The 18,748-nt window shown below is 48.5% G+C and overlaps 1 protein-coding gene across 1 annotated transcript in view; it reads left to right on the forward strand.

Annotated features, from left to right (window-relative positions):
* plod3 (procollagen-lysine, 2-oxoglutarate 5-dioxygenase 3) overlaps window positions 1–18,748 on the forward strand; it is a 141,355-nt gene that overhangs the window by 6,561 nt on the left and 116,046 nt on the right. Inside the window, exon 2 of the mRNA XM_060854588.1 lies at window positions 18,487–18,578. Coding sequence (XP_060710571.1) covers window positions 18,487–18,578 — 92 coding nt within the window. The remainder of the gene's footprint in view (window positions 1–18,486; window positions 18,579–18,748) is intronic.

Below are 18,748 nucleotides of genomic sequence, written 5' to 3' on the forward strand. Positions count from 1 at the left end.
GCACCGAGCCCGCGCATCTTTGGATTATGGGAGGAAACCGGAGCACCCAGAGGAAACCCACGCAGACACCAGGAGAATGTGTAAACTCCACAGAGACTGAGGGTGGAATTGAACCTGTGTCCCTAGCGCTGTGAGGCAGCAATGCTCACCGCGAGTTAGGAAAAGGGGGAACAGTGACTGCCTTGGCTAGCAGATACTTCAGAATGCTCCACTTTCCATACTACAATTCTAGATTTCGATTACTTAGTGTGGAAACAGGCCCTTCGGCCCAACAAGTCCACACTGACCCACCGAAGTGCAACCCACCTCTTATCTAACACTACGGGCAATTTGGCGTGGCCAATTCCCCTGACCCGCACATCTTTGGACTGTGGGAGGAAACCGGAGCACCCGGAGCAAACCCACGCAGACACGGGGAGAATGTGCAAACTCCAACACAGTCAGTTGCCTGAGGCGGGAATTGAACCCAGATCTCTGGCGCTGTGAGGCAGCTGTGCTAACCACTGAGCCACCATGCCGCCCACAATATATCACTGTTTCTTCAGCATCAATGGGTCAAAATCCTGGATCTCCTTCCCCAAGACCAATACATCCCAAGGACTAGAGCAGTTTAAGAAGAGGGCAGCTTCAAGTCAGTTTGGAAGATAAATGATATCCACATCCCATGACTGGATATTATAAAAACCTGTCCAACCCAGAGGGAAATTCAATAGAAATGTAGAATATAAGAGCGTGAATAGATGATTGGACCTTTCGTGATTGCTCTGGCATTCAGTATGATTATCAGGAGGCTGGAAGACAACAGCAAGCCAGACATCCGGGACGGTTGAGGAGTCAATGTTTCGGGTGTAACCCTTCTCCAGGACTGAGGGTGGCTGTGATGGAACTGTAGATAAAGAGGTGGGAAGGAGGCTTTTGGGTGGGGAGAGGGGCTAAATGATGAGATCAGAGCTGAAAATGTGTTGCTGGTTAAAGCACAGCAGGTCAGGCAGCATCCAAGGAACAGGAAATTCGACGTTTCGGGCATAAGCCCTTCATCAGGAATGAGGGGAGTGTGCCAAGCGGGCTAAGATAAAAGGGAGGGAGGAGGGACTTGGGGGAGGGATTTTCAGCTGTGATCTCCAGCATCTGCAGTCCTTATTTTTTACCCGAAGATTTTAACCTACTGCGAATCCTCTTGCAAGGATGCCTTCCTTGAAGAAGCTCTCTTCCTCCCTCTACAAGGATTTCAGTGAGTCTCTCTCTCTCACTGCACCCCCCCCAGGTCATCTCCTCTGCCATCGCCCCTCCCCCAAGTCCCTCCTCCCTCCCTTTTATCTTAGCCCGCTTGGCACACTCTCCTCATTCCTGAAGAAGGGCTTATGCCCGAAACGTCGAATTTCCTGTTCCTTGGATGCTGCCTGACCTGCTGTGCTTTAACCAGCAACACATTTTCATCGGTGAACACAGGTAGAAGGTACGACCTGGTTGGTCGATGGGAGAAATGAATCTGATTCGGAGCTGAAGGAAGGGTCAGTCAGAAATGGGAAGGGAGGGGGGAGGGGAAGGGGAAGGGAGGTTTTATGAAATTGGAGAACTCCAATGTTGGGTCCTCTGGGCTGTAGGCTGCCCAGGCAGAAGATGAGGTGTTGTTCCCCGGATTTGCGGTCTGATTCGCTGTGGCGATGGAGGAGGCCGGGTATGGTCATGTTAGAGAGGAAGTTGGTGAGAGAATTAAAATGGGTGGTGACTGGGAGGTCAGGTTGACCCCTGTGGACCTGGCTGAGATGCTTGGCGAAACGTGCCCTGAGTTTACGTTTGGTCTCACCAATGTAGAGAAGACCACATGAGGAGCACTGGACACAAAGTAAACTAGGTTGTAGGAGAGGCAGGTGAACCTCTCTCTCTCTCTCTCCTGGCAGGACTGTTTGGGGCCCTGGATGGAGGTGAGGGGGCCTCACCCCTCAGCCACTCCATCGCCACACCGAATCAGGCAGCAAAATGGAGGGACAACACCTCCTCTTTAGCCTGGGCAGCCTACAGCCTGGAGGACTCAACATTTGAGTTCTCCAATTCCAAACAACCTCCATTCTCATCCCTCTACTCCTTTTCCCAGGCCTTCCCATTTCCTCTGACCCTTCCTTCAGCTACCAACTGGCTTCATCGCCCAACCAAGTCGTACCCTCTACCTATGTTCACCCATGAGAAAGTGAGGACTGCAGATGCTGGAGATCAGCGGTCGAAGAGCGTGGTGCTGGAAAAGCGCAGCAGGTCAAGAAGCAGGAGAACCGACGTTTCAAGTATAAGCTTTTCATCAGGAATGAGGGGGAGGTCCTCTCCGACCTATCACCTTCACCCCCCACCTTCATCTACCTATCACATTCCCAGCTACTATCGCCCCTACCCCTGTCCTCCCATTTATCTCTCGGCCCCCTTGGGCCACCACCTCATGACTGAAGAAGAGTTTATGCTCAAAACCTCAACCCTCCTGCTCCTTGGATGCCACCTGACCAGTTGTGTTTTTCCAGCGTCAAATTCTTCGACTCTGTGAATTCACCTATGCCTACCTCACCATTCTTCTCTCACTCCACTCTCATTAAAAGGCCTATCTGTTATCTGTAGATTGTGCCCCCCCATTCTGGACTTACCGCTAATTGGGAATACCCTTCCTCCATCTCCCCGTCTATTAGAATTTTATAAGTTTCTGTGAGATCTCCCCTTCTCATTTTTCTAAACTCTAATGAATATAGTCCTAACCGATTCAATCACCCTTCATACACGAGTCCTACTATCCCAGTAGTCAGTATGGTCAACCTTCTTTGCCGTCCCTCAGTAGCGAGAACATCTGTGATTGTTTCCTGAAGATTTGTAGCTCAGGTTGTAAGTTTGAGCTGGCAGGTTTGTTTTCAGACGTTTCGTCACTGTGCTGGGCGACGTCATCAGTGAGCCTCTGGTGGAGCGCTGATGGTGTTAGATCGTACGTTTTGCCCACCGTGCTAAAACAAACCTGCCAGCTCAGTGAACAACCTGAGCTAGAACATCGTTCCTCAGATAAGAAGATCACACAGTACTCCAGGTATGGTCTCACCAAAGCCCTGTACCGTTGAAGCATGACAACCCTAATCGTGCACTTGAATCCTCTCATTGTGAAAGCTAATATTCTATCTGCCTCCTTCACTGCTTGATGCACCTGCATGTACCGGTGTCTGGAGACATCCAGATCTTGTTGCATGTTGCTATTTCCCAATCTGCCACCATTCACATGATAACCTGCCTGCCTGTATTTTGCTCCCAAAGTCAATAACCTCACATATATATCTTAGATTAGATTGCTTACAGTGTGGAAACAGGCCCTTCGGCCCAACAAGTCCACACCGACCCGCCGAAGCGCAACCCACCCATACCCCTACATTTACCCCTTTACCTAACACTATGGGTAATTTAGCATGGCCAATTCACCCTAACCAACACATCCCTGGGCACTATGGGTAATTTAGCATGGCCAATCCACCCTAACCAACACATCCCTGGACACTATGGGTAATTTAGCATGGCCAATCCACCCTAACCTGCACATCCCTGGGCACTATGGGTAATTTAGCACGGCCAATCCACCCTAACCTGCACATCCCTGGGCACTATGGGTAATTTAGCACGGCCAATCCACCCTAACCTGCACATCCCTGGGCACTATGGGTAATTTAGCACGGCCAATCCACCCTAACCTACACATCCCTGAGCACTATGGGTAAATTAGCATGGCCAATCCACCCTAACCTGCACATCCCTGGGCACTATGGGTAATTTAGCACGCCAATCCACCCTAACCTGCACATCCCTGGGCACTATGGGTAATTTAGCACGGCCAATCCACCCTAACCTGCACATCCCTGGGCACTATGGGTAATTTAGCACGGCCAATCCACCCTAACCTGCACATCCCTGGGCACTATGGGTAATTTAGCACGGCCAATTCACCTGACCTATATCTGTTTTGACTGTGGGAGGAAACTGGAGCACCCGGAGGAAACTCACGCGGACACAGGGAGAACGTGCAAACTCCACACAGTCAGTCGCCTGAGGCGGGAATTGAACCCGGGCCTCTGGCGCTGTGAGAATCAATGGAATCAACAATGGAATCAATGTTGATTTCACCAGTTTCCTCATCTCTCCTCCCTCCCCACCTTATCCCAGTTCCAACTCGGCACTGCCCTCTTGAACCAGCACAGGATTAGATGCAGAATAAAGCCCCCTCTACTCTTTTAAGCTGAAAATAAAGCTGCCGTGGAATCCCTAACATGTGGAAGCAGGCCATTCGGCCCAACAGGTCCACACTGACCCTCCGAGAAGCATCCCACCCAGACATGGCTAATCCACCTCGCCTACACATCCCTGGACACTACGGGGCAATTTAGCGTGTCTAATCCACGTGACCTGCACACCTTTGGACTGTGGGAGGGAACCAGAGCACCCGGAGGAAACCCACACAAACAAGTCCACTTCAACTCCCCCTCCCATTCCGCAAGCCCTCTCCAACTGTCCACCTTCCTTCCCACCTATCCGCTCCCCCCTCCACTCTGATCACCATCACACCCCCCACCTTCATCTACCTATTGCATTCCTAGCTACCTTACTCCCCACCCACCTTCCCATTTATCTCTCATTCCTCTTGGCCCCCACCCCACATTCCTGATGAAGGGCTTATGCCCGAAACATCGACTCTCCTGCTCCTCGGATGCTGCCTGACCTGCTGCGCTTTTCCAGCGCCATGAGTTTTATTTTAGCGCCGTGTCTCGTATTCCTTTCACAGGCATCATCCCATCTGTGACTTCCACAAAAATACACAGCACAGAGGAGGCCATTCAGGGCATCATGTCGGCTGCTAGCCCGTGTAATCTAACCTCGATACCCCAGGTCAGGTTACACCGTTTTCAATGCAGCAGCTCCAAGCTCTTTTTAAATGGGATGAGAGTTTCTGCCTCAACCATCCTTAAAGGGAAATGAGAGAATCCACCACCCTCTATTGAGAGAGCTTCCACTTTCGCTCTCTCTATACTCTTACCCTCAATCTATGCCCCTAAGTACGGGAAAAACCAATCCTTCCATTCCCCCCTCTATTAAATCACCACGAATTCTCCTCTGATCCAAAAGAGAGGTCCACCCAAACCAATTTTTCTTGTGCAGTAAATGAACTGCTCCATCAAAAAATAACTATGTAATTGACTTTAATACTCGTTCCAGTAAACGCTGTCATATAGATGCGAAGGAAAGCAGTGCGGTCTCGCCCTGTTCTGTCCCTGTCCTGGGAATGTTTGATGGGGATAATGTAGAGAGAGCTTTACTCTGTACCTAACCCCATGCTGTCCCTGTCCTGGGAGTGTTTGATGGGGACAGTGTAGAGAGAGCTTTACTCTGTATCTAACCCCATGCTGTCCCTGTCCTGGGAGTGTTTGATGAGAGCAGTGTAGAGGGAACTTTGTTTCGTATCTAACCCTGTGCTGTCCTGGTATTGAGAGCATTTGAGGGGGTCAGTGTCCAGGGAGCTTTACTTTGTATCTAACCCCAAAGTGTACCTGCCCAGATAATTGATGGGGAAGCTGTCAAGACAGCTTTACCTTTCAGTTTAAAGAAATACAGGGTGACTGCTGTATCCGTGGGTCTGGTTACTGCGATTTCAGTTATCTGCAGTTGACCGTGGCCCAAACATATTATAGGCACCAGGAGGTTGTCCCGAAGGTACGCTTCCCATTTAAATAAATGGGTTTGCTTCTATCTGCAGCTTCATGCTTCCGTGGTAGGTCTTGGAACGTTTTCCCTGCGGATACGGGGTTTAACTCTCTATCTAACCCCATGCTGTCCCTGTCCTGGGAGTGTTTGATGGGGACAGTGTAGAAAAAGTTTTATTCTGTATCTAACCCCGTGCTGTCCCTGTCCTGGGAGTGTTTGATGGGGACAGTGTAGAGAAAGTTTTATTCTGTATCTAACCCCATGCTGTCCCTGTCCGGGGGAGTGTTTGATGGGGACAGTGTAGAGGAAGCTTTACTCTGTATCTAACCCAGTGCTGTCCCTGTCCGGGGAGTGTTTGATGGGGACAGTGTAGAGGGAGCTTTACTCTGTATCTAACCCAGTGCTGTCCCTGTCCGGGGAGTGTTTGATGGGGACAGCGTAGAGGGAGCTTTACTCTGTATCTAACCCCATGCTGTCTCTGTCCTGGGAGTGTTTGATAGGAGGGGCACAGTGTAGAGGGAGCTTTACTCAGTATCTAACCCCGTGCTGTCCCTGTCCTGGGAGTGTTTGATGGGAGGGGGCCAGTGTAGAGGGAGCTTTACTTGGTATCTAACCCCGTGCTGTCCCTGTCCTGGGAGTGTTTGATGGGAGGGGGACAGTGTAGAGGGAGATTTACTCAGTATCTAACCTCATGCTGTCCCTGTCCTGGGAGTGTTTGATGGGGACAGTGTAGAGGCACTTTACTGTGTATCTAACCCCATATACTGTCCCTGTCCTAGCATTTGATGGGATGGCATAGTGGCTAAATGGTTAACACTGCTGCCTCACAGGGCCAGGGACCTGGGTTAAATTCCATCCTCGGGGTGACTGTCTGTGTGGAACGTGCGCGTTTTTCCCCGTGTCTGGGTGGGCTTCCTCAGTGTGCTCTGGATTTCCTCCCACAGTGCATAGATGTGCCGATCCCGTGGATTAGGCATGCTAAATTGCCCCATAGTGTCCAGGGATGTGTAGGTTAGGTGGGTTAGCCTTGGGAGATGCAGGGATTGGGTGGAATGCTTCTCGGAGGGTCAGTGTAGACTTGTGGGGCCGAATGGCCTGCCTCCACACACTAGGGATTCCATGATAGTGTCACGGCAGCTTTTTTCAAAGTTTAGAACAATAGAGGAGGCCTTATTCTGTATTTAATCCTGTACTGAACCTGTCCTGAAGAGTGTTTGATGTGGACAGTGTAGAGGTAGCTTTGCCCTGTGTCTAACCCCGTGCTGTATCTGCCCCAGGAGCGATCGTTGCTTGAAATGTGAATGTGCTTTCTCATTTGGGATCTCGCTCATAAGAAGTACATTTTTGAGAATGTGACTGAGTACAGAACATGTTCAAGCCTGTTGCTGTGAAGATGATCATCAGTGGGAGGGGTGGGGTGGGGTGTCAAGTGACGAGACTGTGATTGTTCAGTACCTGAAGGGGCAATATTTTCCTCACGTCCGCCAGCCAGCTCAGGTTTCCCAGATGGAATGATGGCCTTTTCCTAGCTCCCAGTGCAGCTGATTCCCTCTTGTGTTTTCCCAAGAGTTGTGCCTGGTGCAGCAGGATGGAATATGTGCACAGCACGCTCCCACAAGAGCAGTCTGGTGGACTTACCCTCACCACCTGCCTTATTTGCATGGATTTTTGATTTAAGGGATGCCTTTTGGTCATTGACTCAGGTGACAGCACCCTGCTGTGAGAATCGCAGAACCGGGACTGAACAAGACCATTCGGCCCACTATTTCTTTCCCAGCTCTCTACCACAGAAGTTCAATAGGCCGAACTCCCTTCCCTTCTCCCCCATCTCCCTGCATATTATTTCTTCAGATAATTATACAGTTCACCTCTGAAAGCCTCAAATCAACTTGGCTTCTCTATATTCTCAGGCAACATAGACAATAGGTGCAGGGGTAGGCCATTCAGCCCTTCGAGCCTGCACCGCCATTCAATATGATCAAGGCTGATCATTCCTAATCAGTATCCTCTTCCTGCCTTATCTCCATAACCCTTGATCCCACTATTCTTGAGAGCTCTATCCAACTCTTTCTTAAATGAATCCAGAGACTGGGCCTCCACTGCCCTCTGGGGCAGAGCATTCCACACAGCCACCACTCTCTGGGTGAAGACGTTTCTCCTCAGCTCTGTCCTAAATGGTCTACCCCGTATTTTTAAGCTGTGTCCTCTGGTTCGGCACTCACCCATCAGCAGAAACATGTTTCCTGCCTCCAGAGTGTCCAATCCTTTCAAAATCTTATATGTCTCAATCATATCCCCTCTCAGTCTTCTAAACTCAAGGGTATACAAGCCCAGTCGCTCCAGTCTTTCAGTGTAAGGTAATCCCGCCATTCCAGGAACTGACCTCGTGAACCTACGCTGCACTCCCTCAATAACGTATTCCAGATCCTAACCACATACTGCATTTGAAAATAAGTTCCACGTGTTGCTTTTGTTTTTTATGCTGCCCTGAAATTGATGCCCTCTACCCTTCCGCCAACCTTCCCATAGTGGGCAAGGGGATTGTTTTTAGCTCTGACCAAGGGAGTAGATGGGGCAGTTGGTTTTCTGCCTTTTTCTTCAAAAGACAGAATGAGGGTGTGGCTGGTGCGGCCAAATTTGTGGTCCATCTCTAATTGCCCTGGAGAAGATGGGGCAGTCCAGGAGCCGTCGATGCATTCGTATAGCTCCAGGCAGGGGTGTTTCAGGGTTTTGACTCCAGTGACACTGAAGGGATGGCGATATATTTCCAAGTCAGGATTGTGTCTGGCTCAGAGGGGGACTTGCAGGGGGTGGTGTCGCCTTTCTAGGTGGCAGACATCATGGCTTTGGAAGTTTCTATTGAGGGAATCTTGGCATGTTGCTGCATTGGCTGTTGCGGAGTTGATAACGGAGGAAACGAATGTTGAAGGAAGCTGTTGGGCTTCTTGAGCACTGTTAGAGCCGCACTCATCAGGGCAAATGTCGGGGTATTCTATCACACTCTTTCTCATACTTCATAGATGGTGGACAGTGTATGGGGAGTCAGGAAGTGAGTTATCACCACAGAATTCCTAGCCTCTGTCCTACTTTTGCAATATGTCTATGGCTGGTTCAGTTCAGCTGCTTCTTCCCATGATCTGGATTTTTCTTAAAGATTCAGGACAGTGTGGAAACAGGCCCTTCAGCCCAACAAGTCCACACCAACCCTCTGAAGAGTAACCCACGCAGACCCATTCTCCTACCCTATATTTACCCCTGACTAATGCACCTAACTCTATGGGACAATTTACCCTAATCCACCCTAACCTGCACATCCCTGGGCACTATGGGTAATTTAGCATGGCCAATCCAGCCTAACCTGCACATCCCTGGGCACTATGGGTAATTTAGCATGGCCAATCCAGCCTAACCTGCACATCCCTGGGCACTATGGGTAATTTAGCACGGCCAATCCACCCTAACCTGCACATCCCTGGACATTATGGGACAATTTAGCATGGACAATCCAGCCTAACCTGCACATCCCTGGGCACTATGGGTAATTTAGCACGGCCAATCCACCCTAACCCACACATCTTTGGACTGTGGGAGGAAACCGGAGCACCCGGAGGAAACCCACGCAGACACGGAGAGAACGTTCAAACTCCACACAGACAGTCGCCCGAGGTGGGAAACGAACTCGGGGTCCCTGGTGCTGTGAGGCAGCAGTGCTAACCACTGAGCCATCGTGCTGCCCTTAACACGGTTTCCATAGCAAAGCCAATATTTGTTGCCTATTCCTAATTGACTTTGAATGAGTTGCCTCCTTGGCCATTTCAAAGGCCAGTTAAAAAGTCAACTGCATCACTGTGCGTCTGGAGTCACATTTTGGCCAGACCAGCTACGAACAAGAGCTATCCTTCCCTCAAGGACATTAGTAAACCAGAAGGGAGGTTTTTACAAGAATTGATGATGGTGGTCACGGTCACCATTTCTGACACTGGTTTTGTATCCCAGATTTATCAACTGAAATGAAATTCTGCAGCTGTCTGGCCATTTGAATCCATCGTCTGCAGAGCGTTGACCTCTACAGTTAGGAGACAACTGGATTGCTAGCCTAGTGACATTACCATTACACCACATCTTCCCCTTCTAGTCAACTGTCACCCCCAGGGTATTGATAGTGGGAGTTTCAGCAATGGTTAGGACAGATAGTTCGGTTCCCTGTTGTTGGAGATGGTAATTGCCTGGCACTTGCGCGGTTCAGATGTTATTTGCCCCTTATCACCCCAAGCCTGGATTTTTGGTCTTGCTGCATTTAGTCATGTGTTTCTTCAGCATTTGAGCAATCAAAATTAGGCTGAACAGTGTGGAAACAGGCCCTTCGGCCCAACAAGTCCACACCAACCCTCTGAAGAGTAACCCACGCAGACCCATTCCCCTACCCTATATTTGCCCCTGACTAATGCACCTAACTCTATGGGTAATTTAGCACGGCCAATCCATCGTAACCTGCACATCCCTGGGCACTATGGAACAATTTAGCACGGCCAATCCACCGTAACCTGCACATCCTTGGGCACTATGGGTAATTTAGCATGGCCAATCCACCCTAACCTGCACATCATTGGGCACTATGGGTAATTTAGCAAGGCCAATCCACCCTAACCTACACATCCCTGGGCAGTATGGGTAATTTAGCAAGGCCAATCCACCCTAACCTACACATCCCTGGGCACTGTGGGTAATTTCCCCTGGCCAATCCATCCTAACCCACACATCTTTGGACTGTGGGAGGAAATATCTGCGAGCATCCCTATTGCTGACCTGGTGATGGAGGGAAGTTGATTGATGGAGTAGCTGGAAGCAGTTGCGTCTGCAGTGCTATCCTGAGGAAATGCTTTGGGCATGTCCTGCAACTGAACCTCCAGCAACCATCACCACCTTCCTTTGTGCTAGGGAATGGAGAACTTTTTCCCTTATTCACATTAACTTCAATGGTTTTCTGGCTGTGAGATGTTCGTCAAATTTAGTCACTTAGGCAAAAAGAATAAAAGCATCGACTACTTTCTAAACGGTGAGAAAATTTGTAAAGCCAAAGGGATCTGGGAGTGCGAGTCGAGGATTCTCTAAAGGTAAACATGCAGGTTGAGTCAGTGATTAAGAAAGCGAATGCAATGTTGTCACTTATCTCAAGAGGGTTGGAATATAAAAGCAGAGATGTGCTACTGAGACTTTATAAAGCTCTGGTTAGGCCCCATTTGGAGTACCGTGTCCAGTTTTGGTCCCCACACCTCAGGAAGGACATACTGGCACTGGAACGTGTCCAGCGGAGATTCACACGGATGATCCCTGGAATGGTAGGTCTAACATACGAGGAACGGCTGAGGATCCTGGGATTGTATTCATTGGAGTTTAGAAGATTGAGGGGAGACTTAATAGAAACTTACAAGATAATGCATGGCTTGGAAAGGGTGGACACTAGGAAATTGTTTCCGTTAGGCGAGGAGACTAGGACCCGTCGACACAGCCTTAGAATTAGAGGGGGTCAATTCAGAACAGAAATGCGGAGACATTTCTTCAGCCAGAGAGTGGGTGGGCCTGTGGAATTCATTGCCGCAGAGTGCAGGGGAGGCCGGGGCGCTAAATGTCTTCAAGGCAGAGATTGATAAATTCTTGTTGCCTCGAGGAATTAAGGGCTACGGGGAGAATGCGGGTAAGTGGAGTTGAAATGCCCATCAGCCATGATTGAATGGTGGAGTGGATTCGATGGGCCGAATGGCCTTACTTCCACTCCTATGTCTTATGGTCTAAATGCTGCCTCGATATCAACAGAAGTTACCTTTCTCTCTGGAGTTTAGCTCTTCTGTCTGTTTCAGACCAAGACTGTAATGAGGTTACTGGTGAAATTCCAAGGAAGTGTCAATGAACAGGATGTTGCTGAGTAAGTGCTGCTGGATAGCACTGTCCCCCAGTTCCATCCATAATGTTACTGGCGATCAAGAATAGACTGAAGGGGCGATAATTGGCCGGGTGGACTTGTGTACGTGATGTACCACATGTTCCACATTGCCAGGTAGACAGCATTGTGTCAAATCATGGGAGGAGAGTCAGAAAACCAGGGTTATTAGATTACTTACAGTGTGGAAACAGGCCCAACAAGTCCACACCGACCCACCACCCACCCCATACCCCTACACTTACCCCTTACCTAACACTACGGACAATTTAGCACGGCCAATTCACCTGGCCCGCACATCTTTGTGACTGTGGGAGGAAACCCACGCAGACACGGGGAGAACGTGCAAACTCCACACAGTCAGTCGCCTGAGTCGGGAATTGAACCCGGGTCTCTGGCGCTGTGAGACAGCAGTGCTAACCACTGTGCCATCCCCATGTTCCCTGGGAGTTAGGACAAGAGGTGACTTGATCAAAGTTCTCATGTTATGAAGGGGAACAGATGTAATAAATGGAGAGGAACTGTTCCCACTGGTTGGCGAGTCTGGGAGTATAACTAAGGAACGTTTCTACACACAAAGGGTGGGAGAAGTTGAAACTCTCTTTCAACAATCGATGCAAATCAACTGTGAATTCTAAATCTGAGTTTGAAAGGGTTTTAATTAACTAGGAGAAAGTGAGGACTGCAGATGCTGGAGATCAGAGTCGAAGACTGTGTTGCTGGAAAAGCACAGTGGGTCAGGCAGCATCCGAGGAGCAGGAGAGTTGATGTTTCAAGCATGAACCCTTCATCAGGAATGAATGAGGGTTTTGTCCATCGAAGGGACGAAGGGATTTGAGCCAAAGTCGGTTGGTGGAAGACGAGCCCCAGACTGGATGGGCTGTATCACAACTCCGTTTTTTTTTCCCCTCGTCCTGCTGGTGTGGCTTGGCTAGTGTTCTATGGAAAAGAGTGCTCTCGGGAGTTCTTCTGTTCTGCCAGAATGTTGTTATGGCCTCGGAGCTTTGTAGTATCTAGTGCCTTCAGCCATTTCTTGAGATCAGATGGAGCTCATTGGACTGTCTGAAAGTGGCATCTGTGATGTTGGGTCCTCAGGAAGAGGTGTCCTGAAGACACCAGAGGAGTAGACATTTAGCTAAGGGCCCTCTTTTTTGTTTTAGACGATAAAGGTACCACTAAAAATACCAGGTGAGTTTTTGCAACTTAAAGACTGAGTTGATTGCGTGGTGAACAGTTCAGCTGCAGCAGATTGTGTTACTTTTCAAAACAGTGACTCTTTGAGGGAGTGGCTCCTTTTTGAAAAAAAGACTGTCTCACAACAATCTTTGGGTTGATCTCGCTGCGATTTGTAACAGGTCTGTGTGAACCGTTCACTCAGAGACAGCCAAAAGCACCCCTGATCATCTCTCTCTCTCTAAATGAAAAAGACACAACTTGAAGTCTCTGAAAAGGAAGCGTTCTAATGCGAGGAAGGACTTGGGTCCAGATGATTTGTTATTAGATCAAAGATCAGCCATTGTTCCACAGAGCAACGTTCTGTCCCTGCCACCAAAAATAATCAAACGCAGTTTGAGAATCTATTCATCCCACCCTCGCATTCTGGATTCGATCGACAGGATTTGTTTTCTCCCCCAATGCATTTTCCCACCTCTAATATTTGTGTCCCAACTGTTTTTTTTTACCTGTATTACTCACGAATGAACGCGTGTGTTTGGAGTTTTAAAGGGTATCGCTTAAGTTGTGTAGCAGTAATAAGTAATCAATTTTAGTTTGCAATGTAGAGCCATAGCCCAAAAATAGACCTATCGGTCTAACTCGTCCATGCTGACCAAGTTTAAAATCTGATTGAAGATTTGTAGCTCGGGTATCCGTTGTTGTGGTTCTGCTCGCCGAGCTGGAAGTTTTTGCTGCAAACGTTTCGTTCCCTGGCTAGGGAACATCATCAGTGCTGTTGGAGCCTCGTGTGAAGCGCTGCTTTGATGTTTCTTCCGGTATTTATAGTGGTTTGTTCTTGACCAAGTTTCCCAAATTAAACTAATCCCCCATCTGTCTGTGTGCGGGCCCATATCCCTCTAAAGCCATGCACTAAGGGAAAACATTAGCTTCCTACAAACTGCAATATTTAAACTGACACGACAGACATAAGGTATTTTTTTTCAAATAAATAATACACACGTCCACATATAGAAATCCATCACCTCAAACTCACCTATTGCAAACTGGTAAAGTCAAAACTAATTGCTTACATGATTATCTCTAACACTGTCACTGCAACTCAAGTCGTTCACACTGTGTCAAACGCTTTTAGATATGATAAATCTCTGTGAAATAAAACTAGTCTGTATTAAGTTATCTGGCTGCAAAGTATTCCTTGCATTGACAAACACCACATATTCCTTATACAGCATTTCTTGCAGCCTTTAGATCGAAACTGCACATTCACTTGCAAGGAATTCATTGCATTACTGACTTACACTTTTCCTGATTCCTGATTAGCACGGCCAATTCACCAGTAGTGTTAGATAAGGGGTAAATGTAGGGTCGGCGTGGACTTGTTGGGCCGAAGGGCCTGTTTCCACACTGTAGGGAATCTAATCTAAGCTACAAAAGGGTAGATGAGGGCAGCAGAAAGGGAGTCAGTGGTGGGTAAGGAGTGAAAAAGGCTGCTTTAAAGCAGCTTTAAACCTTTTAGCAAAAAAATACTCAGCTAAGCAGGAATCAGGAAAAGTGTAAGTCAGTAATGCAATGAATTCCTTGCAAGTGAATGTGCAGTTTCGACCTAAAGGCTGCAAGAAATGCTGTATAAGGAATATGTGGTGGTTGTCAATGTAAGGAATACTTTGCAGCCAGATAACTTAATACAGACTAGTTTTATTTCACAGAGATTTATCATATCTAAAAGCATTTGACACAGTGTGAACGACTTGAGTTGCAGTGACAGTGTTAGAGATAATCATGTAAGCAATTAGTTTTGACTTTACCAGTTTGCAATAGGTGAGTTTGAGGTGATGGATTTCTATATGTGGACGTGTGTATTATTTATTTGAAAAAAAAATACCTTGGTACAATCTTATGTCTGTCGTGTCAGTTTAAATATTGCAGTTTGTAGGAAGCTAATGTTTTCCCTTAGTGCATGGCTTTAGAGGGATATGGGCCCACACACAGACAGATGGGGGATTAGTTTAATTTGGGAAACTTGGTCAGCACGGACGAGTTAGACCGATAGGTCTATTTTTGGGCTATGGCTCTACATTGCAAACTAAAATTGATTACTTATTACTGCTACACAACTTAAGCGATACCCTTTAAAACTCCAAACACACGCGTTCATTCGTGAGTAATACAGGTAAAAAAAACAGTTGGGACACAAATATTAGAGGTGGGAAAATGCATTGGGGAAAAAAACAAATCCTGTCGATCGAATCCAGAATGCAAGGGTGGGATGAATAGATTCTCAAACTGCATTTGATTATTTTTGGTGGCAGGGACAGAACGTTGCTCTGTGGAACAATGGCTGATCTTTGATCTAATAACAAACCATCTGGACCCAAGTCCTTCCTCGCATTAGAACGCTTCCTTTTCAGAGACTTCAAGTTGTGTCTTTTTCATTTAGAGAGAGAGAGATGATCAGGGGTGCTTTTGGCTGTCTCTGAGTGAACGGTTCACACAGACCTGTTACAAATCACAGCTAGACCAACCCAAAGATTGTTGAGAGACAGTCTTTTTTTCAAAAAGGAGCCACTCCCTCAAAGAGTCACTGTTTTGAAAAGTCACATAATCTGGTGCAGCTGAACTGTTCACCACGCAATCAACTCAGTCTTTAAGTTGCAAAAACTCACCTGGTATTTTTAGTGGTACCTTTATCGTCTAAAACGAAAAAGAGGGCCCTTAGCTAAATGTCTACTCCTCTGGTGTCTTCAGGACACCTCTTCCTGAGGACCCAACATCACAGATGCCACTTTCAGACAGTCCAATGAGCTCCATCTGATCTCAAGAAATGGCTGAAGACACTAGATACTACAAAGCTCCGAGGCCATAACAACATTCTGGCAGAACAGAAGAACTCCCGAGAGCACTCTTTTCCATAGAACACTAGCCAAGCCACACCAGCAGGACGAGGGGGAAAAAAACGGAGTTGTGATACAGCCCATCCAGTCTGGGGCTCGTCTTCCGCCAACCGACTTTGGCTCAAATCCCTTCGTCCCTTCGATGGACAAAACCCTCATTCATTCCTGATGAAGGGTTCATGCTTGAAACATCAACTCTCCTGCTCCTCGGATGCTGCCTGACCCACTGTGCTTTTCCAGCAACACAGTCTTCGACTCTGATCTCCAGCATCTGCAGTCCTCACTTTCTCCTAGTTAATTAAAACCCTTTCAAACTCAGATTTAGAATTCACAGTTGATTTGCATCGATTGTTGAAAGAGAGTTTCAACTTCCCCCACCCTTTGTGTGTAGAAACGTTCCTTTGGACTGTGGGAGGAAACCGGAGCACTCGGAGGAAACCCACGCAGACACGGGGAGAACGTGCAAACTCCACACAGTCAGTCGCCTGAGGCGGGAATCGAACCCAGGTCTCGGGCGCTGTGAGGCAGCAGTGCTAACCACCGTGCCGCCCACTAAACTTGCCCTGTCGGAGTTTAGATCAGAGCGGTGCTGGAAAAGCACGGCAGGTCAGGCAGCATCCGAGGAGCAGGCAAATTGACATTCCGGGCAAAAGCCCTTCATCAGAATGCTCCTCCTCGGGTGCTGCCTGACCTGCTGTGCTTTTCCAGCACCACTCTGATCTAAACTCTGGTTTCCAGCGTCTGCAGTCCTCATTTTTTCCCTAGTTGATTTTTTTGCCCTGTGGGAGTCCCTGCCTCGCTACTGTCTGCCCACAGAATGCCTCCGCCCAAGTTCCTAGCTGACCTTAAACCCCTTATCAGAAGTAAATGCAAGCGAGAGCCGGCAGTTGGGAGGGGCAGCTCCTCAGTGACTTCTCTCTCACTGGTTTCCAAAATGGCCGAATGTTTTAGGGGCTTTTGAGGTGAATTCAGTCTCCACTCCCTATGTGTTTTGAGTACTGATGGATAAACTTAACAAATACTTAACAAGCTATAAAATAATGAATTTGACCAGAAAATCCCGTGGTGTTGTTCAGAGTCAGATTCTGCGCGGAACTACACAGTGCTGGAGGTCATTTGGCCAACCCTGCCGTTTCCCCTCAGCTATTCCTTTCTTAGGCATGTGTACAATTGTGATCACTTCGCCTGTTCATGAATAACTTTGTCTGTGATCAGTAATTTTCCCTGTTAATGATAAAACCTGCTGTGAATTACTTGAACCCTGAGTAATACTCTGTCACGGAGGTTTGATTGGGTGGGGGGTTACACATTTGTGATACCTCATGGAGTTGTGGGGCTCCGTTGTCAGCACGCTTTTCCCAATTGAGTTACGATAAATCCCATCGAGCCGTGGCTGATATGTGATGAACCTCCACGAACCTGCTTGCAATCCCATCCCTTTCTCTCAAACTCACAGTGGTTAGCACTGCTGCCTCACAGCGCCAGAGACCCGGGTTCAATTCCCGACTCAGGCGACTGACTGTGTGGAGTTTGCACGTTCTCCCCGTGTCTGCGTGGGTTTCCTCCGGGTGCTCCGGTTTCCTCCCACAGTCCAAAGATGTGCGGGTCAGGTGAATTGGCCATGCTAAATTGCCCGCAGTGTTAGGTAAGGGGTAAATGTAGGGGTATGGGTGGGTTGCGCTTCGGCGGGTCGGTGTGGACTTGTTGGGCCGAAGGGCCTGTTTCCACACTGTAATCTAATCTAAAAAAAATTCACATTTGATCTAATATCAATTGCTGAGAGTTCTAACTTCCCCCACCCTCTGTGTGTGTAGAATTGTTCCTTAGTGTCACTCCTGAAGTCCCTGGCTATGCCCTTCCCAGGCTCTCCAGCCAGTGGGAATAATTCCCCTCCATCTACTACATTGTTCCTCTTTGTTCCTTGACCACTTGACCTCACCTCCAGGGAGCACAACCCTACTTTACTGAACCTCCTCTCGCAGGTGAAATCCTGGAGGCCAGGAACTGGACCGCCGAATCTGCACTGCGTCACCTGCAGGGTCATTATCACAGAGTCCTGACAGCGTGGGAGCATTTGGCCCATCGAACGTGCTGACCCTCTCAAGATGGTCCCACCAGCCTCTGGTAACCCCTGCATTCTACAGGACTAACCCACCTAGCCTGCACATTTCTGGACACTGTGGACAATTTAGCCCAGCCAATTCATCCTAACCTGCACATCTTTGGACCCACAAAATCTGATGCCCTGAACTGCTGTCAGTGACTGCATCTCTCAAACCAGCACTTTGTATCAGTCTGCCTTTTACCTTTTGCATTATCAATCCTTGATACCCATAGACTGGGGTTGCGATAGATTAGATTACTTACAGTGTGGAAACAGGCCCTTCGGCCCAACAAGTCCACACCGACCCTCCGAAGCGCAACCCACCCATACCCCTACATTTACCCCTTACCTAACACTATGGGGCAATTTAGCATGGCCAATTCACCTGACCCGCACATCTTTGGACTGTGGGAGGAAACCGGAGCACCCGGAGGAAACCCACGCAGACACGGGGAGAACGTGCAAACTCCACACAGTCAGTCGCCTGAGTCGGGAATTGAACCCAGGTCCCTGGCGCTGTGAGGCAGCAGTGCGAACCACTGTGCCAATATCTTGAAGATGGTGGCGAAGTGCTTTTGGGGTGTTGGGAAGCTCTTATTTTTCACTTCTGTAAAGCACTTTTGTATATTTGACCTTTAATGTCAGGCATTCCTTCTCCTCCCTCCCCCCAGATAACCTGCTAGTGATCACTGTGGCAACCAAGGAGACAGAAGGCTACAAGCGTTTCATCCAGACGGCAAAATATTTTAACTACACTGTCAAGGTACCCAGCTGCTGTAGGAACACAGGGCTGGAGGGGGGGGGGGGGGAGAGGGGGGAGAGTGTGTGTGTGTGTGGAGGGGGGGGGGGGGGGAAGTGTGTGTGTGTGTGTGTGTGTGTGTGTGGAGGGGGAGAGAGTGTGAGTGTGTGTGTGTGCAGGGGGAGAGAGTGTGT

Source organism: Hemiscyllium ocellatum, chromosome 44, assembly GCF_020745735.1.
Source record: "Hemiscyllium ocellatum isolate sHemOce1 chromosome 44, sHemOce1.pat.X.cur, whole genome shotgun sequence".
NCBI lineage: Eukaryota > Metazoa > Chordata > Chondrichthyes > Orectolobiformes > Hemiscylliidae > Hemiscyllium > Hemiscyllium ocellatum.